Below are 26,462 nucleotides of genomic sequence, written 5' to 3' on the forward strand. Positions count from 1 at the left end.
ACTGCGATTGCCATTTGGCCAAGTGAGTAAGGCTGGAAGTGGCGGTGCCAGTCAGGCTGAACTAAGAGAGAGATGCTGTATATAAGATTACCTATGGACTGTGAGAATAAAGGATTTCCTTGTTTGAAGACCGCTGTACCGTCCCATCTCATTGAGTGAAGATAAAGTGGCCCTTAGAGAGAAGTGCTGCGGACTAAACATTGAGGCAGGAGGTGGTTACACTGAAGATCTGAATAACAATGCACGAGGAAGACCGTCAAAAAGATTTTGTATGAGTCTTGTTCACACATCAAGGAAAAAAGCTGTTTTCTAGAGGTCTTGACATTTACTGTACACCTGTGCTGGTTGGGTCTTATTCAAAAGGAATGGTAAATCGGTCTTGGCTATACTGTATTATGACTGTACTATTTTGAGGGCTGTATGCCGGCAGTGCAGATACACACACTGATGTCCAGGCCAATTACCTTTAGAGAAAGGAATCGCAGAAGTGAGGACAAATGTGTCAGGGGTGCCCAAGGTATTGAAGGACATAGCTCCCGTCCCTGGAGAGGCTGTGGGTAGTGGTTGGCTACAGCGGTGAGCCATGGAGGCGCCTGTGGAAAACCAGTCACCGGAACAACAGCTAAATCCTATGACAGTTGGTCTTGGGCCTCTTTCACAGGAGCGCATTTGTAGACATCCGTATGATGGGTCCCGAATACAATCAAATTAGATTTTGCATTAGTATGTCATCAGTAATCCTTAGTGTTGAATCAGTATTACAGATCCATAGTTTATATGATGGGCTGTCATATAGGAAGATAATTAATTTACATAAGATAGCCCCTTTGAAAAATGGATGCAATACGGATGCAATATGGAGTACATAAGGACATAATATAGATGAATCTGTATTTTCAGCACTATCCAAAGATGAAAGTAGTGCATGCTGCGTTTTTAAAATACGTGTGTATTTTAGGAGGCCCATGTGAATGGCCTCATTGACTACCATTAGAGTCGTATTACAGACAGAAAAAAAAACGGATAGAATACCAATGTAAAAAACGCTCATCTGAAGGCGGCCTAAGGTGGGACTCCCATGGGGTCGACATACTCAATCTCAGCGCTAGACCCAGTTCGGAAGTTAACAGTGCTTGTGTGCAAAGTCTTCAGAAAGAAGAGCTTACATTTCTATGCCTAACAAGTACTGGTCTATGTGAATCTAAGAAGTCCAACCATGAGAAAAAAAAATGCTCTACAGTTGCCTCTGGAATGGAAGCAAACCAGTCTACAGTCTTCTGACAGGCCAGGAGGTGTGTTGAGGGGAATTTGTTATCCTTGCAAATGTCCCGCTCTCTGCTCATATTACCTTTCCACAGTCTGTTAAGGAACTGTATATAACATACCAACATTTACAATACATTAATTTGAAATAAACAAAGTTTTGTGCATTAGATATGGTGGAGATAAGAAGTAACCTGCATAAAGTGCTAAATATCCAAGAAACAAAAAAAATATATATATAAAAATAGAACACAAGTTGAGACATTTTAGCGATTAGATGAAGTATAAACTTACGGGTCCTTTGTCTTTAACTGGTCCTGCAAACTTGCTACAGTATAGTCAATTATGTCATCAGCTCCAAGATCTTTCATCACGGTAAAGGCGTTTCCAGAACAAACAGCGGTTACATGAGCACCCCATGATTTCAATAACTAAAAAAATAAATAAAAGGTTTCACAGGTTAATATTAACATGGAAAGGATACATTTTTTTAAACATTGGACACACTACCTAACTGGTGGTCATTGTTCCCTCTGGGGCAGGAGAGAAAGTGCCAGTGGCATGTATTAATAGGCGCATCAAGCACTGCAAATAAAAGTGGGCTGAATCATATGGAGATATGAAAGCGTCTCCATATGCCACGGCAGACAATTTAGGCAGCAAGCTTAGAATATTCAGCCCAGTGGTTAGCAAACTGCATGTCCAAAATTGTTTTCATTAAGTCTGAGGTATTGAATAATTATAACGGGAAACTAACTTTAATGATAGCAATGATGAGCACTATGAGACCTTCCAAATGTGACTTGGTCCCTTTTGAGTTAAGAATGTATCATATCACTTCAGAATAGTTCTTAAGGCTTATTCACACTAATGGGATAATCAGCCATCACACGGCTGCATTAAAATCAATGCACTATGGGGCTTTTGACACTCCGCTTTTCTTAACAGACCGTATGAATGACCCGTGAAATAATAGAAAATTTTTCTATTTTTGCCTGTTTTCACGGATCCTGACCCTAGTCTATGAGGAATCCGTGAACTCGGGTCCCGCACAGGTGCATATTGGCACTGAAAAACGGCTGATTTTACACTTTTTCATGTGAATAAGCCATCAGAATACACATCACATTAACATCACATGCATATGAAAAATCCTATATAATGTATATAAAAGTAAAAGCATCGCCAGGACACAAGTACCTGAATGGCTGCTGTGCCAACTCCCCCCGATGACCCAATAATTAATACCCTGAAAAATAAAGAAGAAGAAGTGGTTACTCATATCCTCCACTATGCGGAAAAATAATACGAACTCTCAACCCAGCCATGCACAAACCGGTCATCAAACCTTTGTTTCCAGCAACAACATTACGTACAGTAAGTTATCTGAGAAGGTCATCAAGTATCCCATAAATAGAAAGATATATTGTAACCATGTGAACGATTTCATAATACGTGGTCATACAATGATGATTCATAACCAATGCCTTATATGAAAGCATCAAATACAGAATTATAAAATAAACGATTTGTAAAAAAAAGATTGACATCTGATTGTCTTTTAGGAAACCGTGAGTGACACTTACCGTTTCCCTGGACACTTTTCCTTACTCAAACCACAGCTGTTAACAAGGGCTGTCCATGCGGTAAGTGCAACATAGGGCAAAGACGCAGCTTCTGCATGACTAAGTGACTTTGGTTTCAAGGATACCTAAAATTAAATCACCACAAATTTACAAAGCACACATGTATCTTGTTGGGAAGCCATCAATGACTGTGTACACCTTCGTAACCAATGCCATTAAAATTAAAAAAATAAATAAGCAACTTTGCCTATAGATCCTATACAGACCTCTTTGTCGACATGGTATCAGACTATAAACAAACTATGTAGTCTGATGCTGCAGTCAAACCTCCTTCCATTGTCCCATACATGTCATAGGTTAGTAAGCTGCAGGGGACAGATGGATGGCAATATAACAGCAGGATCAGACTACACAGGGTTTATTTGTAGTCTGTTGGAAAAAAAACATAGGTTTCAATAGGAACTGTATATACAAAACAATAATACGTACGCAGATTATTTGCAAAGTAATTTAAAGAGGCTCTGTCACCAGATTTTGCAACCCCTATTTCCTATTACATGTGATCGGCGCTGCAATGTAGATTACAGTAACGTTTTTCTTTTTCAAAAACGAGCATTTTTGGCCAAGTTATGAGCATTTTTATATTTATGCAAATGAGGCTTGCAAAAGTACAACTGGGCGTGTATTGTGTTCGTTACATCTGGGTGTGTTTACTTGTTTTACTAGCTGGGCGTTGTGAATAGAAGTGTATGATGCTGACGAATCAGCATCATCCACTTCTCTTCGTTACCACCCAGTTTCTGGCAGTGCACAGACACACAGCGTGTCCTCGCGAGATCACGCTGTGACGTCACTCACTTCCTCCCACAGGAACTTCATCCCGTCGGACGAGCGAGGACACGCTGTGTGTCTGTGAACTGCCAGAAGCTGGGTGGTAACGAAGAGAAGTGGATGATGCTGATTCGTCAGCATCATACACTTCTATTCACAACACCCAGCTAGTAAAACAAGTAAACACACCCAGATGTAACTAACACAATACACGCCCAGTTGGAAAGAAGATTAAAAACGCCCAGTTGTCCATAAGAAAGGCTCATTTGCATAAATATAAAAATGGTCATAACTTGGCCAAAAATGCTCGTTTTTGAAAAATAAAGTTTTACCGTTATCTACATTGCAGCGCCGATCACATGCAATAGGAGATAGGGGTTTGAAAATCTGGTGACCGAGCCTCTTTAATGGTTTATTTTAGATACATTGGAGCAAAAATATGCAGTCACAAGCTTGGAACTTTCTATTAATGTCTCAATGCATCAGGTTTCATATGTGAAGCTTCTATTTGAAAAGAACAGGTATCTACTTTCATACAAGGGCGTTCCCATGTGATGTAAGAATGCCACATGGGCTCCAATATCTAAACTTATGTTCTTGGAAAAATAAGTTTGGCTTTATGTACAGTCTACTGGCTTAGAGAACTTAAGTTTTATAAGAAAATGGAACATCAGACAGAACTTACATAATACTCCATCTTATACATAATAAATTGAATCCAGCATTAACAGGACATGACGGTTGCCATATTATCAGACATTTATTTAACATCTATTTAACTGGTTGCCGACACAGGACGAGTATGCTCGTCCTGAGCAGCGAGCACTTCGCGCATTAGGACGAGCATACTCGTCCTGTGTGACAGCAGTCTCTGCCGTCTCTGTGTGTGCGATCGAAAGCGGGGCAACGGCTGTAATACACAGCCACGCTCTGACAGCGGAGAGGAGAGAAACATCTTCTCTCCGCTGTTAACCCTTTGAACGCCGCGATGACAGCTGATCGCGGCGTTCAAGGAGAGGGGACTGCACATTGATCGCGTCACAGAAAATAACTGTGACGCGATCAAAGCCAACAACTCATATGGCCAGACAGCCCAGGGTCCAGTGAAGGCCCCCAGGGCTGTCTGAACATATTTCCTGTTGTTAGGGCATACTGAGGTCTGCCCTAACAACTGCCTGTGTACAATCAGTGCACAGGCTAATGTACTGGCATATAGATCTATGCCAGTACATTACAGTTACAAAATCAAAATGATAAATCCCTTTATGGGATTAAAAAAAAAAGTTAAATGAATGTAAAAAAAAATTAATGGTAAATAAATAAATAAAAAGTAAATAAAATACACAGAAACACACATTTTTTATAATAAATAAACGTTTTAAAATATAAGTCCCAAAACATGAAATAATATAGACATATTTGGTATCGCCACGACCGTAACAACCTGTACAACAAATGTATAACATTATTTATGATGATCGGTGTATGGTGTAAAAAAAAAAAATTAAAACTGCTGCACAACTGCTTTTTTTCTGCATTTTAATCTAATTAAAAATTTATAGAAATTAAACGATAATGTATTTGTACCAAAAAATGGTACGTACATAAAGTACAACTCGTCCCGCAAAAAACAAAGTCTCATACAACTACGTCATACAAAAAATAAAAGCGTTATGAGCGTCGGGATGCAAAGAGGGAAATTTTAAAAAAAAAAGCTCTGTCCTCAAGGCTAAAATTGGCAGTGTCCTTAAGGGGTTAACAGTCATAGAAAAGTATTTACAACTTTCTCGAGCCCGGAAGAAAGCCCAAAATAAAATAGGAGTACAAAATATGCTGCTTTGCTTTTCAACTGATTGTATTTGCTCAGTCGTCTAGTGTCAGATTATTGAATTGAAGAAATTTCACTTTATTCTATTAGATGTTTGTGCCTTTTTCAAAGATTTGTTATCAGTCATTCTGCGGTTGGTTCCATCCAGCGGCAGCACATGCACTGCTAAGGCATTGACCCATAGAAGAAATGAATGAGGATCTACCAAATTCCCCCAAAATATGTAGGTAGATGTAATGTGTAAGAATGAAGTAAGATAAAGCTTTGTATATCTTTACCTCATTAGCACTCGCAACAACAAACTCTGCAAAGCTACCTTGTTTCCATGGAGGCACCGCTGCCCACACCTGAAAATAAAGCCAGCAAAGTATCATTACCACCAGCGTGTCAGGATTAGAACGTAAATGTATTTATCATCATTGTTCTATTGATCATCATTGTTCTATTGATCATCATTGTTCTATTGATCATCATTGTTCTATTGATCATCATTGTTCTATTGACCATCATTGTTCTATTGACCATCATTGTTCTATTGACCATCATTGTTCTTTGGATACATTGAACTGGAAGGGTCTTGATCATTCAGTTATCACAAGCACTTCCAGTACTTTAATACCCAAATGCACCTAAATGCCTTAAAGGGCTCGTCCATCATTCTAAACATATGAAGTTCTTACCAAACAGTTACTGTGCTTATTAAAGATTGTATTGTATTGTATTGTTGACTAATAACTTATTCTTACCTTTTTGTACATTTTATTGCGGTTTTTCACGCTCCGTTTATTTTCATTGTTCTTGCGGGCTATGGAGGGCTTATTGCTACAGGAAGTGTCTGCCTCCCAGCCTGCCGCACTCCATTCTCCCCTCTAACTTCATAAGCTTTTCCTTCTACAATGATGTCAGCACCTCCACCACAGCGTCATCAAGGCCTCCCACCGTTTCTACTATACACTGGTCCTGGACATCCAGGAAACCTGCGCATTTGCATATATAAGGGAAAAAGGGGAGCCACCAAAAAGCCATGCCATGGATGTGCTGATCACATGGCATGTCCCCTGACCCCTCAGCTATTCATTTGAATAACATAAAAAGGGGCTCTTCTATACTGCAGTCCACATGGTTTATGTTTCCTACACCTTTGATTCTGATTTTTTTTTATATTGCATGTAAAAATAAAAACATTTTTGTAATTGTTTTTCTTAAAAATTTGGCACCATTTTTATTCTGCAGTTTGCATGTATTCCCTGTAAATTCTTCTTCTGCATGTCATGTAAAGTTATCAGTGACATTTCCGTACACGCATAGTCACCTTCCACCAAGAGAAGTATCAGGTGTGTGACACAAGTATCTATTACGCAATGGCAACTGTGCAGAAAGCCAACGTTATAAATCATGGAGGATGGCAATAAATGCATAAGACTAAGACACGTAGCACTAGGATAGCGAAAGGCTAAGTTAAATACAAACCACATAAATAAAAAGGTGTACTGAACATCCTATATAGTACGTATATGTGCACCTAATTTTATGTTCAAAAGCATATGGAATAAAAAACTAAAGTAAAGCTTTGTGTCTCAATGGTGACAGACTACAAACAAACTGTGTGTGTAGTCTGATCCCTCTGTCCTCTACTTCTTGCTATCCCACCGAATGTATGTTAGGGAAACTTGGGGGACAAAGACAGGAATATGATTCCAGGATCTGACTACACAGGCTTTGTTTGTAGTCTGTAACCATAGAGACACATAGGTCTACATAAGAGCAGTAGACTCACGATAGGAGATTTTGAAACAGGACTATTGTATATGTTCAATTGATCTTAACTCCTAAAATGTCAACAATGGGACAAGGGATTAATATATCTATAGTATTCTGCAAACAGCATCACATACTATAGTAAAATCTAAACCTGTGAAAACATTTTACTTTTCTTCCATATTCTTACCTGATCTCCAGGTTTAAAGTACTTTACATTAAGTCCACATTCCATTACAGTTCCTGAAACATCTCTGCCCAAAATTAAAGGAAATTCACTTCCAGACATCTTTACATGCAAAGGATCACGACTCATATTCAGACTATTTGCTCCATAACCATCTAGAAGAAAACGGATATAAGGAGTTAGGTGGCAGTTACAAATTTCTACTTGATCCCTGGAATTTTCTTAGCAGTTTTCTAAAAATAAAATAGTTCCGATCGGAGCAAAAATAATATTTACATATACAGTAAAATTCAATGAATACTGCAATAATATGAACATACAAGTGCTGGATTATCAAATATTCGGAACGATCAGGCCATCAGACAAGTACAGTATATGACATTTTCGCAATATGGGTTCAGCACATCCCAGAATACAGCCCCAAATAAAATATAATAGGATCACTTGATTTTTTATTTTATTTTTTTTATCAGAAAAGTCTCCTAATCTTGCTCTGCTCAAATTTCATTATTTTATAAAATGACAGATTATTTTGAGGTCCCATACTGGTAACCGATCACCAAGGGCACATGCACTGGGATGTTTTCCTGGTTCTCGTGGCACCAACGATCACATCATTAAATGTCATCTGCGTCTTTCCCCTCCACCAGTGCCCCAGGTATCTTCATAATCTACCAACACCCCTGCTGAAAGTGCCAGACTATCAGATGCTGGATTAAAGGAATTTAACATATAAGGAATAAAAACAAACATTTTGATTGTGACCATGGCCAAATCCTTCAGTCTATGGCCGCATTTATCTCCACTTGGTAGTGTATACATAAATACGAACGGTGCGAACGCATGGCATGGACATTTCTCTGTAGTATTACGAGTCAGCACATTATTACGGCCACTTACTTCGCATGTTCACATCGATAGGATTTACACTTGCAGCATGGACTTTAATGATCACTTCATTTGGATAATGGATGATGGGAATCAGCACATTCTGATTGAGGCGCAGAACATCATTGCCCCCATATTTGTCAATGACCCAAGCTGGCATAACCGTACTCCGCCTACATGAAGAATGGATGCCCCTGTCCTTACCAGCAACTGCTAATTGTCTACACAAATGTAAGAAGGATTTCCTGCACAGGATATTCATCCTTCCCAGCATAGGAGTGCTCCTCAGAGGTGAAACATATAATACATATAACTAACACAGCGGCATTGTCACGTTCTCAGCCTACAACTCCACAAGTCTGCGCTTCATGTCATTGACCCAGGAGTAAGGAATAACAGTGAGGCCTCCCAAGGAGTCAATGCCGAACTATCAAACAATGAACCGGCACAGAGCGCAGATATTACTCTGCCACCAGCGTGCCGGCCTCGTACACTTCTGCTTTATTTCTACTCAGTTCTTCACACGTTCAGGTCTTGTCTCCTCTGTGTCCTCTATGCACTTCCGCGTTCCTAGCCTCGCTCCTGCTTAGTCCAATAATAACATTGAATACTAGACGATCAGCCAATGGAAACTCTCTATTTTCTTGTCACTTATTTGCCAACCAACACATGTCAGCTTCCTGTAGTATCACGGTTCTGTGTCTGTTTAGTGTGTGTCAGTGATTATAAAGGCATGCTCGGCGCCAGTTTACGGGAGGTAAGTTTAAAGCAACGAGCGGTTGTAGAATTAAAGTGTAGTTGTGTGTTATACATAGCTGAATGTATAACACACAACACAAAAAGTGGATGTGAGAAATGAAGTTGCCATTACTTGAACCTCTTAGCACAGTACAGCAATGCACAAATTCACACAAGTACCAGAATAATACTACAATACAATGGGCGAATAGCATTTCCACACCACTCCAAAATAATGCTGCCATGTATTACTGCCATAACAGTGCCAAAGAATGCCCAAAGCCTACCAACAGCAATAATCTGGTCATACAGTAAACCAATGATAATATAATAGATCACAATATACCATATGTACACAAATACTACCACTATGTACACGCCGTCTACACACAGTGGTGCACGTTTAGCAATGTAACTAGTTTAACGGAATAATTACATTGAAAAGCTTTATGTTCATGATGAACGTCATTTTTATCAATCGCCTTGAGTCTTTTTCCGTCCGGAGAGAAGCGTGGCTTTTACGTTGTGCTGCGTGTGACTGATTTACTAAAGTTTTCCACCACTTTTTTTCCTTGCAGAAATGTGTCAGTGACGTACAATTTGAGGTTGTTCAGTCGCTATCCCTTGATTGGCTACTCCATAATTTCATACTATCTCACTGCTTGACAATACTCCAGCGTTAGTACTTGTATTAAGTCCGGATAGAATTCATGTCTCATGTTTACTGACATATGTTTCAATTCTCGATTATCCTGTTTATTCTGTTACTTTTATTTCTATTAGTCCTTTTAATAAGTACATTGTAAAGTAACATAATGCTTAGGCTCTGTTGACATCTGCATTGAAGGCTCCATTGGGAGCCTCTGTCGCAGTTCCGATGAAAAATGGGGGGGGGGAAGAAATAGCGTAGCATGCTGCATTATTTCTTAGGGTATGTGCACACGACAACGCCAAATACGTCTGAAATTACGGAGCTGTTTTCGGGAGAAAACAGCTCCAGAATTTCAGACGTTTTTACAAGTGCACGCGTTTTTTGCGGCGTCTTTTACGGACGTAATTGGAGCTGGTTTTCATTGGAGTCAATGAAAAACGGCTCTAATGACGTCCCAAGAAGTGTCCTGCACTTCTTTTGACGAGCCGTCATTTTACGCGCAGTATTTTGACAGCGACGCGTAAAATGACAGCTCGTCTGCACAGAACATCGTAAGACCCATTGCAGGCAATGGGCAGATGTTTGCTGACGTATTGGAGCCGTCTTTTCAGGCGTAATTCGAGGCGTAAAACGCCTCCATTACTTCTGAAAAGAGGTCGTGTGCACATACCCTTACAGTAAATCGATGGAAACCCGACAGAATCCATGAAAATCATTGGGTTCCACTGTGCGTTTTAAAGGGTTACTAAAATGTAAAAAAAACTTTAGACATGTACTAGTGACATGTCAGAAGTTTTGATCAGTGGGGGTGGAAGCACTGAGACCCCCACTGATAAAACGGCAGAAGCGCTCAGGGGAGCGATGTGCCGCTTAGTTTCTCATTAGCTTACCTTGAAAAGCCGAGCGAGCGGTGTACGGACTCAATAGAAAGTCTATGGGTCAGTACACCGCTCACTTGGTTTCCTGAATAAAGCCGATCAGAAACGAAGCGGCACGGTGAGGTCAGGGGATTTCCCAAGACAGGACTTCCCGGCCAGAGCACATTTGCAATGCTCTGGCCAGGGACTTCGTAGTTGAAAGCCCCTGACCTCACTGTCAATTTATGGACAGTGACAGCTTCCCCGGGCTAAAGTAGCACTGTGCCCATGGAGTTCTGGCGACATCCCACTATATGCCTATCGTCAGAGGTATACATGGGGAATCCACCAGACGATATCTCTTACGGAAGTAAAAAACAAAACGTGATGTGAACAGACCTTAAGCAAGAATGTTTCCAATTACTTACCACAAGCAAACATCTGGACATTGCTGAGGTGTTGAAACATGAATGATATTATGTTTATTATGAAACTTAAAGTATATTTAAAGTGTCCCCCATTTCCTGCCCGAATTTCGTGGGCTAGGAGAGACACTTCCTGGCGGTACAGTTGCCATGGCAACCGTACGATGCCCGAAGAGTATCGTGCTTGGGTCCAATTCGAATTAATAGGAACTGTGCCGCCTAGGGTGCAGGAGCGTCTCTCAGTTTGGGCGGGAGAGTACAACTTTTAAAGCTTTATTTTAAACTGATTAATCTGTATTGTTTTTATCTTCTTTTACTCAGGCAGCTGCTGCCTTTAGACTTGGACAAATGACCCCTACAGAGTTATGCCAGAAGTGTTTATCTATCATTAAGGAAACATCATTTCTCAATGCCTACGTAACTGTAACTGAAGAGGTTGCCCTTAAACAGGCGGCAGAAGCCGACAAGCGCTTTAAACAAGGTAGGGTTTAAGAACAAGAAGAGATCTGTTTGCTTTATTTACTGTTAGTAATGGCAGAATGTAACGAAAATAAGATATAGAAACCATTATGCAAACTACTTATGTATTTTCCTTTATAATATTGGAAAAAAGCAATGTAGATTTAAAGAGGCTCTGTCACCAGATTATAAATTCCCTATATTGTACATGATGTGATCGGCGCTGTAATGTAGATTATAGCAGTGTTTTTTATTTAGAAAAACGATCATTTTTGACGGAGTTATGACCTATATTAGCTTTATGCTAATGAGTTTCTCAATGGACAACTGGGCGTGTTTTTTACTTTTTGACCAAGTGGGCGTTGTACAGAGAGTGTATGACGCTGACCAATCAGTGACCAATCAGCGTCATACACTTCTCTCCATTCATTTACACAGCACTAGCAATATAGCTATATCGCTATGTGCTGCCACATAAACACACCTTAACATTACTGCAGTGTCATGACAATGAATATACATTACCTCCAGCCAGGACGTGACGTGTATTCAGAATCCTGACACTTCTCTGTGAGACTATAGCACAGCACAGCGAGATCTCGCTGTAAATGACAGTTTACAGCGTAATCTCGCGAGACTACGCCTGCTATGCTGTAATTCACAGGGAAGTGCAGAGAAGTGTCAGGATTCTGAATACACGTCACGTCCTGGCTGGAGGTAATGTATATTCATTGTCATGACACTGCAGTAATGTTAAGGTGTGTTTATGTGGCAGCACATAGCGATATAGCTATATTGCTAGTGCTGTGTAAATGAATGGAGAGAAGTGTATGACGCTGATTGGTCACTGATTGGTCAGCGTCATACACTCCTCTGTACAACGCCCACTTGGCCATATAGTAAAACACGCCCAGTTGTCCATTGAGAAACTCATTAGCATAAAGCTAATATAGGTCATAACTCATTCAAAAATGATAGTTTTTCTAAATAAAAACACTGCTATAATCTACATTACAGCGCTGATCACATCATTTACAATATAGGCCACTTATAATGTGGTGACAGAGCCTCTTTAAAAACATAGAAGATTGACGGCAGAAAAAGACCACATGGTCAAGGTATATAAAAGGGGGAGTGTTGGCAAATTACTGCAAACACAAAAACTCACAGATGCAGCACTAGCGTTGGGTTGGTCAACTCCAAAATTTAACAGCCTGTTCCTGTTATTCCTGTTTGGGGATCCGGATGTTGGGTAGGCTGTGAATCTTGCCAATACACCCGTCAAAATGCTCCGCTAGGTGTGAAGAGGAGGAGGCAATGTAATATGAGGCTAAATGTGGCTTGTACCGGGCAGGGTAGCGGTGGATTGTGCGCCCTGATATGGAGCTCCCTAGAGACATATCCACTCTGGTCTAGGCTCAGACCACGCCCCCTTATTTTAAAGATTTTCCACCGTTTTAGTAGCCTATTTTCGTACCTTATTTTATCAATGTCTTCTTGTAGGTGAGGTCTACAGAACTGAACACAGTGTTCCAAATGTGGTGTCACTAGAGCTATAAACAGTGGGATCACACTGTTACTCATTTTTAAGCTTACAGAGATAAGTACCCCTAAATTCTTCTCTACCGAAGTCCTGGCTGACACAGAACTGCTAGTACAATATTTGAAAATGCAAAAATTCCAGAAATATTTCTAAGGCCGGATTCACACGAGCATGTGCGTTTTGCGCACGCAAAATGCACTTAACAGCTCCGTGTGTCGTCATCACCATATGATGCACGGCTGCGTGATTTTCGCGCAGCCGCCATCATTATGACACTCTGTATGTTTACATTCATAGTTTGACTGCTGTTGAGCGAATTACGCACGTCCCACGGAGGTGCCTCCGTGTGGCATGCGTGATTTTCACGCACCCATTGACTTCAATGGGTGCGTGATGCACGAAAAACGCAGAAACAGAGGACCTGTCGTGAGTTTTACGTAGCGGACTCACGCTGCGCAAAAATCACTGACAAGTCTGCACTGCCCCATAGACTAGCATAGGTCCGTGCGATGCGCTTGAAAAGCACGCGCGTTGCACGGACGTATATCACGTTCATCTGAATAAGCCCTAAATCTTTATTTAAAAAGTGTACCTAGCCCCTTAATGGGATTCTATGAATTTATTTCAGTGAGCAATGCAAAATACAATGGGTGAAACCACGCACGCTTTGTAACTGGCCGGAGCATGTATAGACAGAGTCTCCATTCCACCATTCTTTATATAAGATTTACCGCTCAGACAGCCAAACCTTCACAAACTAGTCCTATGTTCAGGACATACTACTCCCCTTCACACCATGAGGGAAAGCAAAAAGCAGCATTGGGTGTTTTTTTTAGATGGAGGTCAGCTGGGCCCGGTCGTTCCACCGTTAACGGTATAATCTCGTTACGGATTCTGGTAACAGGACTATAGCATTTGGAATAGAGCTGACATAGAATAACACTGTACCAACTGCGCAAACTCAATAGAGTTTAATAATGCTCACAAAATTCAAAGTACCCGGCATTTCAATTAAATTCTCACATCAAACTATACGGCCTATGCTTGAGGGGCAAGGGTTTCAGGGCTCTGTGTGAGACAAGTATTCTATATAATAACCTTTTCCCAACATTTGATGTACAGTTAAGTCATAGGTGGGAAGGAAATGTATGGAGCTCCATACTTGGCGGGTGTCAGCTGCATGTTACAGCTGATATGTCACTGCATAAACTGGCATAAGAAATAACGCAGAACCCGGATATTTAACCACTTGATGTTGCGGTCAATAGTGACTGTGGCATTTATGAGGTTTGAGGTGGGTGGCCCCCTTCGTTAGCCTATTGGTCCTCCACAAAACGATCGCTGGGTGCCAATGGTTGTTGTGGCAGCCTGGGGGCCTACTGGAGACCCCCAGATCTGTCATTGTTGTGCCCCTATTAAGTATAATAGGAGCTGGTAAAAAAAACAATATACAGCAATACATACTTAAAGAGGCTCTGTCACCACATAAGTGCTCTAGCTCTTACATAATGAGATTGGCGCTGTAATGTAGGTAACAGCAGTATTATTTATTTAGAAAAGCAATCTATTTTCGCCAAGTTATGAGCGATTTTAGCTTTACAGCACAGCAAGCGTAATCTCGCGAGATCACGCTGTAAATGACAGTTTACAGTGAGATTACGCTTGCTGTGCTGTAAATCCCACACAAACGTTACCGAAGTGTCTGGATTGTGAATAGACACCCCGTCCTGGCTGGAGGCGATGTCTATTCACTGTCAAGACACTACAGTAACGTTAATGTGTGAGTAAGTGACAGCACATAGTGAACAACGCAGGATCACTATGTGCTGAATACATGAATGGAGAGAAGTGTATGATGCTGACTGGTCACTGATTGGTCAGCGTCATACACTTCTCTCCACAACGCCCACTTGGTCAAAAGTAAAAACACGCCCAGTTGGGCATTATGAAAGTCATTAGCATAAAGCTAAAATCGCTCATAACTTGGTGAAAATAAGTCAAAATCTGCCTCAAAATTCCAGATGGAAAAAAGCTGTGTGAACAGGGCCTAACGGTTCCATGTACTTTCTGCTTTTCTTTGAATACTCTCAATTGTATATTTAATTATTTACTTTAAATTGCAGGTAAGCCCCTTGGGGTTTTAGATGGCATTCCTATTGCAATTAAAGATAACTTTAGCACCAAAAATATAGAGACGACATGTGCATCAAAAATGCTAAAAGGTAAATATTTTTTTTTATTTGTTAACTATAAATGTAGAAAGGTTAATCTCACCAACTAGATATCTGTATAAATGTACACCATTTTGTTATTTTTTTTTCCTCAGGTTACATTCCTCCCTATAATGCTACAGTCGTCCAGAGACTTCTTGATCACGGAGCAGTGCTTATGGGAAAAACTAATCTGGATGAATTTGCTATGGGGTAAGTAATGTGCTAATAACAGTAATGTGTGCATTCTTTGATAAAATGTTACGTGGCTTATAACTTTTAGGCTAGACATTAGCAACCATTTTTATTATTATTGCCCCAGAATGAAGTCACTTTGTAAATAGCTTTTATGGAGACACATAGGTCTGCATAGGAGCTGTATGAAAAAAAAAAACAACAATATTTTTAATCAAGACTATTTTTGTTGCTTAAATTTAAAAATGTTTTTAACCCCTTAAAAATCAGGCCAATTTGAGTTTTTTAATTTTCGTTTTTTCCTCCTAGCCTTCCAAAAACCATAATATTTTTATTTCTTCGTCAACATAGTCGTATGAGGGCTTGTTTTTTGCGGGACAAGTTGTAGTTTTTCATGACACCATTTATTGTTCTTTATAATGTACTGGGAAGCTGAAAAATATTATTTGTGGGGTAAAATGGGCAAAAAACAACAATTATGCCATTTCTTGGGGGATTTTGTTTTTATTGCGACCATCAGGCAGTAAAAACGACACATTCACCTTATTCTTCAGGTTGATACAATTATGGGGATACCAAATTGATATGTTTTAGTTTTATGTTTTACTACTTTTAGGAAAATAATTTTTTCCCATAAATTTAGAGCTTTTGTAAGGGCTTAAAGAGGCTCTGTCACCACATTATAAGTGCCCTATCTTCTACATAAGGAGATGGGCACTATAATGTAGGTGACAGCAGTACTTTTTATTTAAAAAAGCGATCTATTTTTACCACTTTATTAGCGATTTTAGATTTAGTCTAATGAGTTGCTTAATGCCCAAGTGGGCGTAATTTTACTTTAGACCACAGGGCAGTGTATGACGCTGACCAATCGGCATCATGCACTCCTCTCCATTCATTTACTCAGCGCATAGGGATCCTGCTAGATCCTTATGTGCTGTCTTATACTAACACATTAACAATGCTGAAGTGTTTAGACAGTGAATAGACATTCCACGGGATGTCTATTCACAATCTCTTCACTTCGTTACTGTTTCTATGGAGTTGCAGCAGAGGAAGTGTGATCTCATTGTAACCTGTCATTTACAGCGAGATCACGCTTCCTCTGCTGTAACTACCACAGACAGAGCAACGAAGTGCAGAGATTGTGAATAGACATCCCTGAGCATAAAAGTGGTACTGCTTAAGCCAGGGGTCTCAAACTCGGCAGGGTAAGTGGGCCGCATATAGAAAAAATGGGAAGTTGACGGGCCGCATTACTTTCAAATTTGATACAATACAAATTTATTGTTAATAAATTACTTATTTGAACTACTATAACACTATATTAGTATAATAATAATAATACTACATTACTATAAAATGCGGATGCTGCCGCAGAGCCCCCTGCGGATGCTGCCGCAGAGCCCCCTGCGGATGCGGCCACAGTGATGTCAGGGGCTTGCCCAGAGCTGGAGTCCCAGAGCAGAGCCGCTTTTAGCACTCTGCCTGGGATTCCAGCTCTTCTCCTGACATCACTGTCCATATATGGACAGAGGAGATGTCAGGGGCAACCCCAGAGCTGGAGTCCCGAGCAGAGCGCTAGTAGGCTCTTTCTGGGACTCCAGCTGTGGTCCTGACATCACTGGGACTCCTGCTCTGGGGAAGCCCCTGACATCATTGTTGATGTATGGACAGTGATGTCAGGGTATTCCACAGAGTCCCGGAGCAGAGCCTATACTAGCGCTCTACCTGGGACTCCGCTCTGGGGAAGACCCTGCACACTGTCCATATATGGACAGCGATGTCAGGGATTTCCACAGAGTCCCGGAGCAGAGCCTGTACTAGAGCTCTGCACTGGACTCCGGCTCTGGGGAAGCCCCAGACATCGCGTGTCCAAACATGCTCCGATCTGGGGAAGACCCTGACACACTGTCCATATATGGACAGCGATGTCAGGGATTTCCACAGAGTCCTGGAGCAGAGCCTGTACTAGTGCTCTGCCTGGGACTCCGCTCTGGGGAAGACCCTGACACACTGTCCATATATGGACAGCGATGTCACGGAATTCCACAGAGTCCCGGAGCAGAGCCTGTACTAGCGCTCTGCTCGGGACTCCGCTCTGGGGAAGACCCTGAAACACTGTCCATATATGGACAGCGATGTCAGGGAATTCCACAGAGTCCCGGAGCAGAGCCGATACTAGCGCTCTTCTCGGGACTCCGCTCTGGGGAAGACCCTGACACACTGTCCATATATGGACAGCGATGTCAGTGAATTCCACAGAGTCCTGGAGCAGAGCCTGTACTAGCGCTCTGCCCGGGACTCCGCTCCGGGGAAGACCCTGACACACTGTCCATATATGGACAGCGATGTCAGGGAATTCCACAGAGTCCTGGAGCAGAGCCTGTACTAGCGCTCTGCTCGGGACTCCGGCTCTGGGGAAGCCCCAGACATCTCTGTTCATATGTGGACAGCGATGTCAGGGAATTCCAAAGTCTCGGAGCAGAGCCGATCCTAGCGGCTCTGTGTCCTGCGGGCCGCAGATGACAGCCCCAGGGGCCGCATGCGGGCCGCGTGCTTGAGACCCCTGGCTTAAGCCATGGGATCTTATCAGTTGTCCCAGACCAAAGGTGTAGCTTGGTAGGATGACGAGACGAGGTGGTGGCGTGCAAGTGGGAGACCCTAAATGCTCAATTGGTGTGGTTTGAGGAGATTCAGAAGGGGGCCAAGTCTGTGATGCTAAATTGAGGGAATTTTTAACAGGAGGGAGTGGTTGCCTGTGTTGAAGGCAGAAAACAGGCCTAGCAGGAGGAGCGCAGTGTAATGTCTTGAGGCTTTGGCAGTAAAAGATCATTAGTGACTTTGGTTAGGGGCATTTTAGTGGAGTGGTTGGGTCGGAAGCCAGTTTGTAGATGGTCAGTACGAGAATTGAATGAGAAGTTGGAGGACAGTTCAAGGTAGACATGTTGTTCAAGGACTTTTGAAGTAAATCGGAGTAGTAAGATTGTGCAATAGTTGGACAAAGTGGACGGGTCAAGGGATAGCTCCGTAAGGATGAGTGGGATGGTTGCATATTTAACCCTTTCAGGACGCAGCCATTTTTTGTATTTTCGTTTTTATTTTTTCCTCCCTACCTTCCAAAAGTCATAACTTTTTAATTTTTCTGTCGATATCACCATATGAGGACTTGTTTTTTGCAAGTTGTAGTTGTAGACAAGTTGTATTTTTTCAAGGCACCATTTATTGTACCATATAATGTATTGGGAAACTGGGAAAATAATCCTTGTGCGGTGGAATAGGAAAAAAACAGCGATTCCTCAATATTTTGAGGGGTTTCATTTTTACGGCTTTCACCATACGTTAAAAATGGCATGTTAACTTTATTTTAACAGTAAATACAATTATGGCGATACCAAATTTATATAGTGTTTTTTATGTTTTACTACTTACAAGTAGGAAACTAATTGTTAAAAATAAAATTTGTGCTTTGTCGCCACATTCTGAAAGACATAACTTTTTTATTTTTCTGTTGATTGAGCGGTATGGGCTTATTTTTTGCGTGGTGAGCTGCGGACATAGTGTACTTCAAAAGAAAGGAGGGTAGAGGTGGAGTTGGGTTAAAGAAGCAGTTCTCCGATAAGAGAATTCTGACTCCTACACCATGTTTGTTGCCAGGGTGGGGAGTTTGAGTAAATGGAAGGCCGTCATAAGAGATAGTTGCAGGGAAGGCTGTATCAGAGAGTGTCAGCCATGTTTCAGTTTGACTCAGGAAGGGAAGGTTATGATAAATAAGTCATGGATGTATGAAAGTTTGTTGCAGACAGAACGTGCATATCTGTGGATATCCCATAAATGTCTAAGTTTGCAAAACCCCTTTAATTAAGATGTAGCATTCTTTCAGTCCAAATGTACAGTTCTATTATCAAAATTTATTAAGCATACATTTGATAAATGGCTTCAGGAAGATACCTTGGGCACGGCTTTAACATATAGACCAAACCTCCTCTGGTGGTGCTTAAAGGGAACCTGTCACCAGCATTTCACCTATAAAACCAGCAATACCAGGTGGTAGTGGGTGAAAAATCATTTCTATATAACCTATCATTTACTTCTTAGTCAGCTCTGTAGCTTTAGTATTCAGTTTTTTTGTGTTCCCACACCGTATGCTAATGAGCAGAAAAGAGTCAGATCTTAGTTTGAAAAGAATCATATCTTCATTCCTCAAGTCTTTCCGAGTTTACCCCGCCTCCTTACTTTTGATTGACAGCTCCTCACCTTCCCCAGCACACAAAATACTGCGCTAGTACATTGATGCCCTCTTCTGGTGTCTGCGTACAAAGGGACACCGGATTATTACCATAAAAGGCGCAAAATGTTCGCAGACCGTTATTTACAGTTGGAGGAGGAGTTTAGTAGAGGGGATAAAAGCAATGAACTTTTGATAGCAGTGGCCAGTGGAGGATATGTGAAGTTCAATAGGTGAATTGCTGGTGACAGGTTCCCTTTAAGGCCTTATTCAGACGAATGTAGAATACGTCCGTGTGACAGCCGTTAAAACAACGGCCGTCACACGGACTCATGTATTTCAATGGGGTCACCACACGGACCCATGTATTTCAATGGGGCCTTTCACACGGCCGTTGTTTCAACGGACCGTGTGAAGGGTCCGTTGTTTCAACAGACCGTGTGAAGGGTCCATGGAAAACTAGAACATGTCCTATTTTCCTCCATTTTCCCAGATCCCTCCATAGACTCATCTATGGGGATCTGTGAAAACGGAACCTGCACGGGGGCAACGCAGACATGAAAAACGGCTGTTTTTCACGTCCGAGTTTCTCCACGTTCATCTGAATAAGCCCTAAGACTGCAATACCAGACAGTCGCTATCACAAGGGTAAAGCACGCATCAATACTAACAGAAAACAAAAGGCACAAGTAACTGACCAGTGGATGAGCGGAACGGAATACTGAATGTATTAGAAGATGGAGACAATGTATAAATGGAGTGAATGGTAGATGAATAGCATGCAAGCAGTTAACAGATGAAAAGACAGTGGACAAGAATTAACAGGACTCACTGACCCTATCTGAATACTATCCCACAGCAGGGCAAGACAGCAATTTGGCAGCAGACCAAAGTACAGGAAAGGCAAACAAACCAGTGGAACTACTGATCCCAGGATACACAGAAAACCACTATACCAAAACTAGACAACCTCAGAGGAGTAACAAGTGCCACAGTACAAACAAACACATAGACAAGAACAAAGTCACCAACTAGAATCTGGAAAGAGTTTAGCACAGTTAGGCCCCATGCACACGATTCCCGTAATCACAGCCCACGATTGCGGGCACGACCGGCCGCATTTTCGGGCCGTGCTCCCATACAAAGTATAGGGGCATGGCCCGAAAAATAGGACCTGCTCCATAATACCCGGCACGGTTCTACGGCACGGACACCCATCCGTAGCGCTACGGAAAGGTATCCGCAACCAATTGAACCAAATGGGTCCGTAAAACCACGGACCGTGGTACAGCCTGCGGTTTTACAGTTGTGTGCATGGGGCCTTAAATAGTATTAGAAATATATAGAGGAAGAATTAACTTATAAATTATAACTTTTAATTTTTCCCATATAAAATGGAATAACAATGTCAGTGTGTATAATTGTATTGCATATACAGCCTAAGTGTTCAGCTTGATGAGTATTAGATAGACGTTCCTAGAACATATACAGCAAGGTTGCTCAGGATCGTAGGAGTATACAATGGTATTCTGCCTATCCCTATAGCTAAATCTCAACCCTCCCTGTTGACAACGATATCGGGCACTCGTTCTAAAAAGGACGACCCCGTTGTCTCTGGAACCTATCCCTATAATTAATTCCGTGATTCTTGCTAGAGCTCCTACTCCTACACGTTTCACCAGAATTACTGGCTCGTCAGGGAGAATGTGAGCCTCACGGCTTGACAGATAGTGTGGCAATTGCAGTGGGCACTTAGACGCACGCTCTTTTGTATATGTGTTGGCTCCGCCTCTTCCGGGGGCTCGATCATCAGACATCCAATAGGAAAGGGGTGCTACTGCGTCATCACACTCCCATCTATATCGCCTCCTAGATGGGCTGGATTAATGGTAACATATAGGGGATTAGTTCAGCCATACCCCTAAGTGGCTACTTTGCTTTCCTAAATCATAGTTGCATTAGCACATTAATTAGTCTTATATGATATGTTAGATAATATTTTGTGTAGTGCCTAAGAATTCGTTAGATGGCACAATAAGTAAATTGTAAGCAATTTTGACGGTCATACATACACTGAGCTTGATGCCCAGTTCAGACCATACAGGTATTGGGGCGTTATTCTGATGTGGAGAGCCGCTGGATTCATAGAATGAGGTCAGTGACCCCAGAAGGCCTGAATGAAAATCTCAATAATGCATGTTTTCTCTAATATCTGTGACAAATTCAGTGCCTAAAGACACATAATGACAACAAAGAGCTATTAGATACTTCTAAGAGTAAATAAGGATGTAGGGATTAAATAAAAGGTGTCAGTATAAACAGAATACATGAGACACTAAACTGTAACATCTAAATCAGTGGTCCCTACATCAAAATTAATCTTTAGGCACTGAATTTGTCACAGATATTAGAGAAAACATGCATTATTGAGATTTTCATTCAGGCCTTCTGGGGTCACTGATCTCATTCTATGAATCCAGCGGCTCTCCACATCAGAATAACGCCCCAATATCTGTATGGTCTGAACTGGGCATCAAGCTCAGTGTATATATGACCGTGAAAATTGCTTAGAATCTACTTATTGTGCCATCTAACGAATTCTTAGGCACTACACTAAATATTATCTAACATATCATATAAGACTAATGTGCTAATGCAACTATGATTTAGGAAAGCAAAGTAGCCACTTAGAGGTATGGCTGAACTAATCCCCTATATGTTACCATTAATCCAGCCCATCTAGGAGGCGATATCGATGGGAGTGTGATGACGCAGTAGCACCCCTTTCCTATTGGATGTCCGATGATCGAGCCCCCGGAAGAGGCGGAGCCAACACATATACAAAAGAGCGTGCGTCTAAGTGCCCGCTGCCATTGCCACACTATCTGTCAAGCTGTAAGGCTCACATTCTCCCTGATGAGCCAGTAATTCTGATGAAACGTGTAGGAGTAGGAGCTCTAGCAAGAATCACAGAATTAATTATAGGGATAGGTTCCAGAGACAACGGGGTCGTTCTTTTTAGAACGAGTGCCCGATATCGTTGTCAACAGTGAGGGTTGAGATTTAGCTATAGGGATAGGCAGAATACCATAGTATACTCCTACGATCCTGAGCAACCTTGCTGTATATGTTCTAGGAACGTCTATCTAAGGGTATGTGCACACACACTAATTACGTCCGTAATTGACGGACGTATTTCGGCCGCAAGTCCCGGACCGAACACAGTGCAGGGAGCCGGGCTCCTAGCATCATACTTATGTACGATGCTAGGAGTCCCTGCCTCTCCGTGGAACTACTGTCCCGTACTGAAAACATGATTACAGTACGGGACAGTTGTCCTGCAGCGAGGCAGGGACTCCTAGCATCGTACATAAGTATGATGCTAGGAGCCCGGCTCCCTGCACTGTGTTCGGTCCGGTACTTGCGGCCGAAATACGTCCGTCAAATACGGACGTAATTAGTGTGTGTGCACATACCCTAAGGGTATGCAAAGCAGAAAATTACCACAGCACTGGACCACAAGTGGGTGCACGCCTCAATAGGACCGGATCCGCGGTCCCCAATATCAGATAGACAAAATAGACGAGGAGACAGCACTTCCAACATATGTCAGCTTATTAATCACCCGTGCGACGTTTCTTGAGAAAGGTCCTGCTGGACTGAAACGTCGCACGGGTGATTAAAAAGCTGACATATGTTGGAAGTGCTGTCTCCTCGTCTATTTTGTCTATCTAAGGGTATGTGCACACGTGAACAGTCTTTTACGTCTGAAAAGACAGACTGTTTTCAGGAGAAAACAGCTGCGTCGTTTCAGACGTAAAAGCTCCTCCTCGCATTATGCGAGGCGTCTGTGACGCTCGTAAATCTTGAGCTGTTCTTCATTGACTTCAATGAAGAACGGCTCAAATTACGTTGCAAAGAAGTGCCCTGCACTTCTTTGCCGAGGCAGTCAATTTACGCGTCACCGTTTGACAGCTGTCAAACAACGACGCGTAAATTACAGGTCGTCTGCACAGTACGTCGGCAAACCCATTCAAATGAATGTGCAGACATTTGCCGACGTATTGTAGTCATATTTTCAGGCGTAAATCGAGGCATTATACGCCTCGTTTACGCCTGAAAATAGGTCGTGTGAACCCAGCCTTATACTCATCAAGCTGAACACTTAGGCTGTATATGCAATACCATTATACACACTGACATTGTTATTCCATTTTATATGGGAAAAATTTAGTTATATTTTATAAGTTAATCCTTCCTTTATATATTTGTTTTAAGTCGGGAGGTATAACGGGAACCAGCCCGTTGATCTATTACTGGGAATAAACACTTAAAGAGGCTCTGTCACCAGATTATAAATGCTCTATCTCCTACATAATCTTATTGGCGCTGTAATGTAGATAAGAGCAGTGGTTTTTATTTTGAAAAACAATCATTTTTGAGCAAGTTATGAGCTAGTTTAGATCTGTGCTAATGAGTTTCTCAATGGACAACTGGGCGTCTTTTTACTTTTTACCAACTGGGTGTTGTACAAAGGAGTGTATGAGGCTGACCAATCAGTGACTACTCAGTGTCCTACACTTCTCATTGTTCCAGCCCAGCATGATCCACAGCCCAGTGTGATTGTGCAGTGAAAGAAGTAAACATGCCCAGTTGCTAAAAACACAATACACGCCCAGTTGGAAATAAGAGAAAACATGCCCAGTTGGCCATTAGAAAGGCTCATTTGCTTAAATATAAAATTGCTCATAACTTGGCCAAAAATGATCGTTTTAAAAAAAATAAAATAAAGTTTACTGTTATCTACATTGCAGCGCCGATCTCATGCAATAGGAGATAGGGATTTGATAATCTGGTGACAGAGCCTCTTTAAATAGTATAACCAGCACCAGAGTAATCCAGGCCTGAAGCTGAACGATGGCCAAATCCAGACTCAGACCAAAGGCATTGCCTAGCAACGCCCATACACAGAGATAACAGAAATCATTGATTAGCAGTTGTCCTGCTGCTAATCGTAACAAAACCTGATTGTTCACACACCTTATTATAGTCCCAGTCAATTAGCAGCTCCTCAGTGGCACTGATGTAGATCAGCTCTTCCCTTGCTTTAAATACTTTACTAAAAGTGAATTTGCAAGTTGCTTAAAAACACAAAATACATTCAGTTTAAAAAAAATTGCTTCCAAAGGTGTACATATGTTCATAAGTGTGCCCTCTACTTACCTGGGGCAGATAGTTAGGTGTCATGACATTGGTAGCACAGTGATTTAAGTTTTTTTGTTTTATTTCTTCCCCTAATGAAGCATTTGATAAGGAAACATATATTTTTTTTTACACTTTATTAAACTTTTATTATTATTTCCACTAGGGGACTTGAATATGCGATTGTTTGATCGATACATAATACACTGTACTACTTATGTAGTGAAGTGTATTATGCATATCAGTATTATATTGACAGGCAGCCAGTTCGGCTCCGACTCCTTTATTTGGCCCCCAGCTGCCATGACAACCCATCGGCATCAGCTAGCTCCAAACCTGGTCGGTACATTGTGTGTGGAAGCTACCACTCGTGAGCACCTTTCATGTTTGGCACAGGGTAGAAAGGGGTTAATTCTACAGAAAACAGACATTTTAGACAATTGTGGCTAGGGTTTAGTGGCATGCACAGAGCCCTGAACTTAACTCCACTGAATACCTGAATTAGAACAACAATCTCACACCAGACCTTTGCGCCCAACATCAGTGCTTGACATCAGAAATGCTCTTTTGGATGAATGGACAGAAATTCCTACAGACACACGCCAAAATCTTGTGGAAAGTCTTCCCAGAAAAATTGAAGCTGTTATAGACTCTGAAGGGGGCTGATCTCTATATTAACGCCCATGATTTTGGAATAGTATGTCCAATAAGTTCATGTAGGTGTGTGATGGTACGATGTCCACTTAATTTTAGCCATATAGTGTATCTGTTTGCATATAGTTAAACTCTAAGGCTATGTTTACACGTAGCATATTTGCTGCAGATTTTCCGTCCGAATTTGCGAATCTGCAGTGTATTACAGTAGAAGCAAACTGGATGAGATTTAAAGGGGTTGTCCGGGCACCGGGCGGTTTTTCATATTGATGACTTGTCCACAGGATAGGTCTTTAGTATATGATCGGTGGGGGTCCGACACCCGGACCACGCAACGAGCAGCTGTTCCAGCTGCACCAGAGTTATGCAGTGGCCATGGTCGGAAGCAGATGGCTCAGTACACTGTATAGTGGCCGTGCTGCAGTACTGCTCCTATTAGCTTGAATAGGCGCAGAGCTACAGCACGACCGCTATACTGAGACCAGAGCCATCTGCTTCCTGGCACGGACAATCCGGTGCCCGGAGGCAGCTGGAACAGCTGATCGGTGTGGGGTCTGGGTGTCAGACCCCCACTGATCATGTACTGATGACCTATCCTGTATGAAAAGTTGCCCCATGCTCGGACAACCCTTTTAACGAATCTCATTGGCATGCTGCGGGAAATTGCTTTGCAGTTGATGAACTGCAGTGCAGATGTTTTTTAGTCCACAGCATCTCAATTTATGCTGTGGAATGAAAGGTATTTTTTGTGCTGTGGAATAGCTGCATTTCCAGAGAAAATATTACATCTAGAACAAACATCCACATTTTACAACTTTTACCAAGCTGGTTTGTGTTGATTGACTCTTAGAATGATGTTCTGTCCCATATGACCGCAGCAGCTAATCACCGGTTGCAGCATCACATTGGACGATGTGATATCCCAGGAGGTGGCTCAACACAGATTAGCCTGAATTCC

The 26,462-nt window shown here is 41.8% G+C and overlaps 2 protein-coding genes across 4 annotated transcripts in view; one reads left to right on the forward strand and one right to left on the reverse strand.

The window, feature by feature from the left end:
* The window catches only part of RTN4IP1 (reticulon 4 interacting protein 1), a 30,650-nt gene extending 21,739 nt beyond the window's left edge, over positions 1–8,911 (reverse strand). The window contains exons 1-6 of one of the 2 annotated variants that reach the window (XM_075864212.1): positions 8,546–8,911; positions 7,457–7,608; positions 5,787–5,855; positions 2,850–2,974; positions 2,464–2,512; positions 1,558–1,694 (exon numbers count right to left, since the gene is read on the reverse strand). In XM_075864212.1, coding sequence (XP_075720327.1) covers positions 1,558–1,694; positions 2,464–2,512; positions 2,850–2,974; positions 5,787–5,855; positions 7,457–7,608; positions 8,546–8,615 — 602 coding nt within the window. In that variant the 5' untranslated portion in view covers positions 8,616–8,911. Of the gene's footprint in view, positions 1–1,557; positions 1,695–2,463; positions 2,513–2,849; positions 2,975–5,786; positions 5,856–7,456; positions 7,609–8,353 lie in introns of both variants that reach the window. The other variant, XM_075864210.1, reaches the window with a different exon arrangement.
* A 96-nt stretch (positions 8,912–9,007) lies between these two features.
* QRSL1 (glutaminyl-tRNA amidotransferase subunit QRSL1) overlaps positions 9,008–26,462 on the forward strand; it is a 67,105-nt gene continuing 49,650 nt past the window's right edge. The window contains exons 1-4 of one of the 2 annotated variants that reach the window (XM_075862226.1): positions 9,008–9,098; positions 11,335–11,494; positions 15,139–15,237; positions 15,342–15,438. In XM_075862226.1, the coding sequence (XP_075718341.1) occupies positions 9,075–9,098; positions 11,335–11,494; positions 15,139–15,237; positions 15,342–15,438 (380 nt within the window). In that variant the 5' untranslated portion in view covers positions 9,008–9,074. The remainder of the gene's footprint in view (positions 9,099–11,334; positions 11,495–15,138; positions 15,238–15,341; positions 15,439–26,462) is intronic. The other variant, XM_075862227.1, reaches the window with a different exon arrangement.

This window comes from Rhinoderma darwinii, chromosome 4 (genome assembly GCF_050947455.1).
Source record: "Rhinoderma darwinii isolate aRhiDar2 chromosome 4, aRhiDar2.hap1, whole genome shotgun sequence".
NCBI classification, from domain to species: Eukaryota; Metazoa; Chordata; class Amphibia; order Anura; family Rhinodermatidae; genus Rhinoderma; species Rhinoderma darwinii.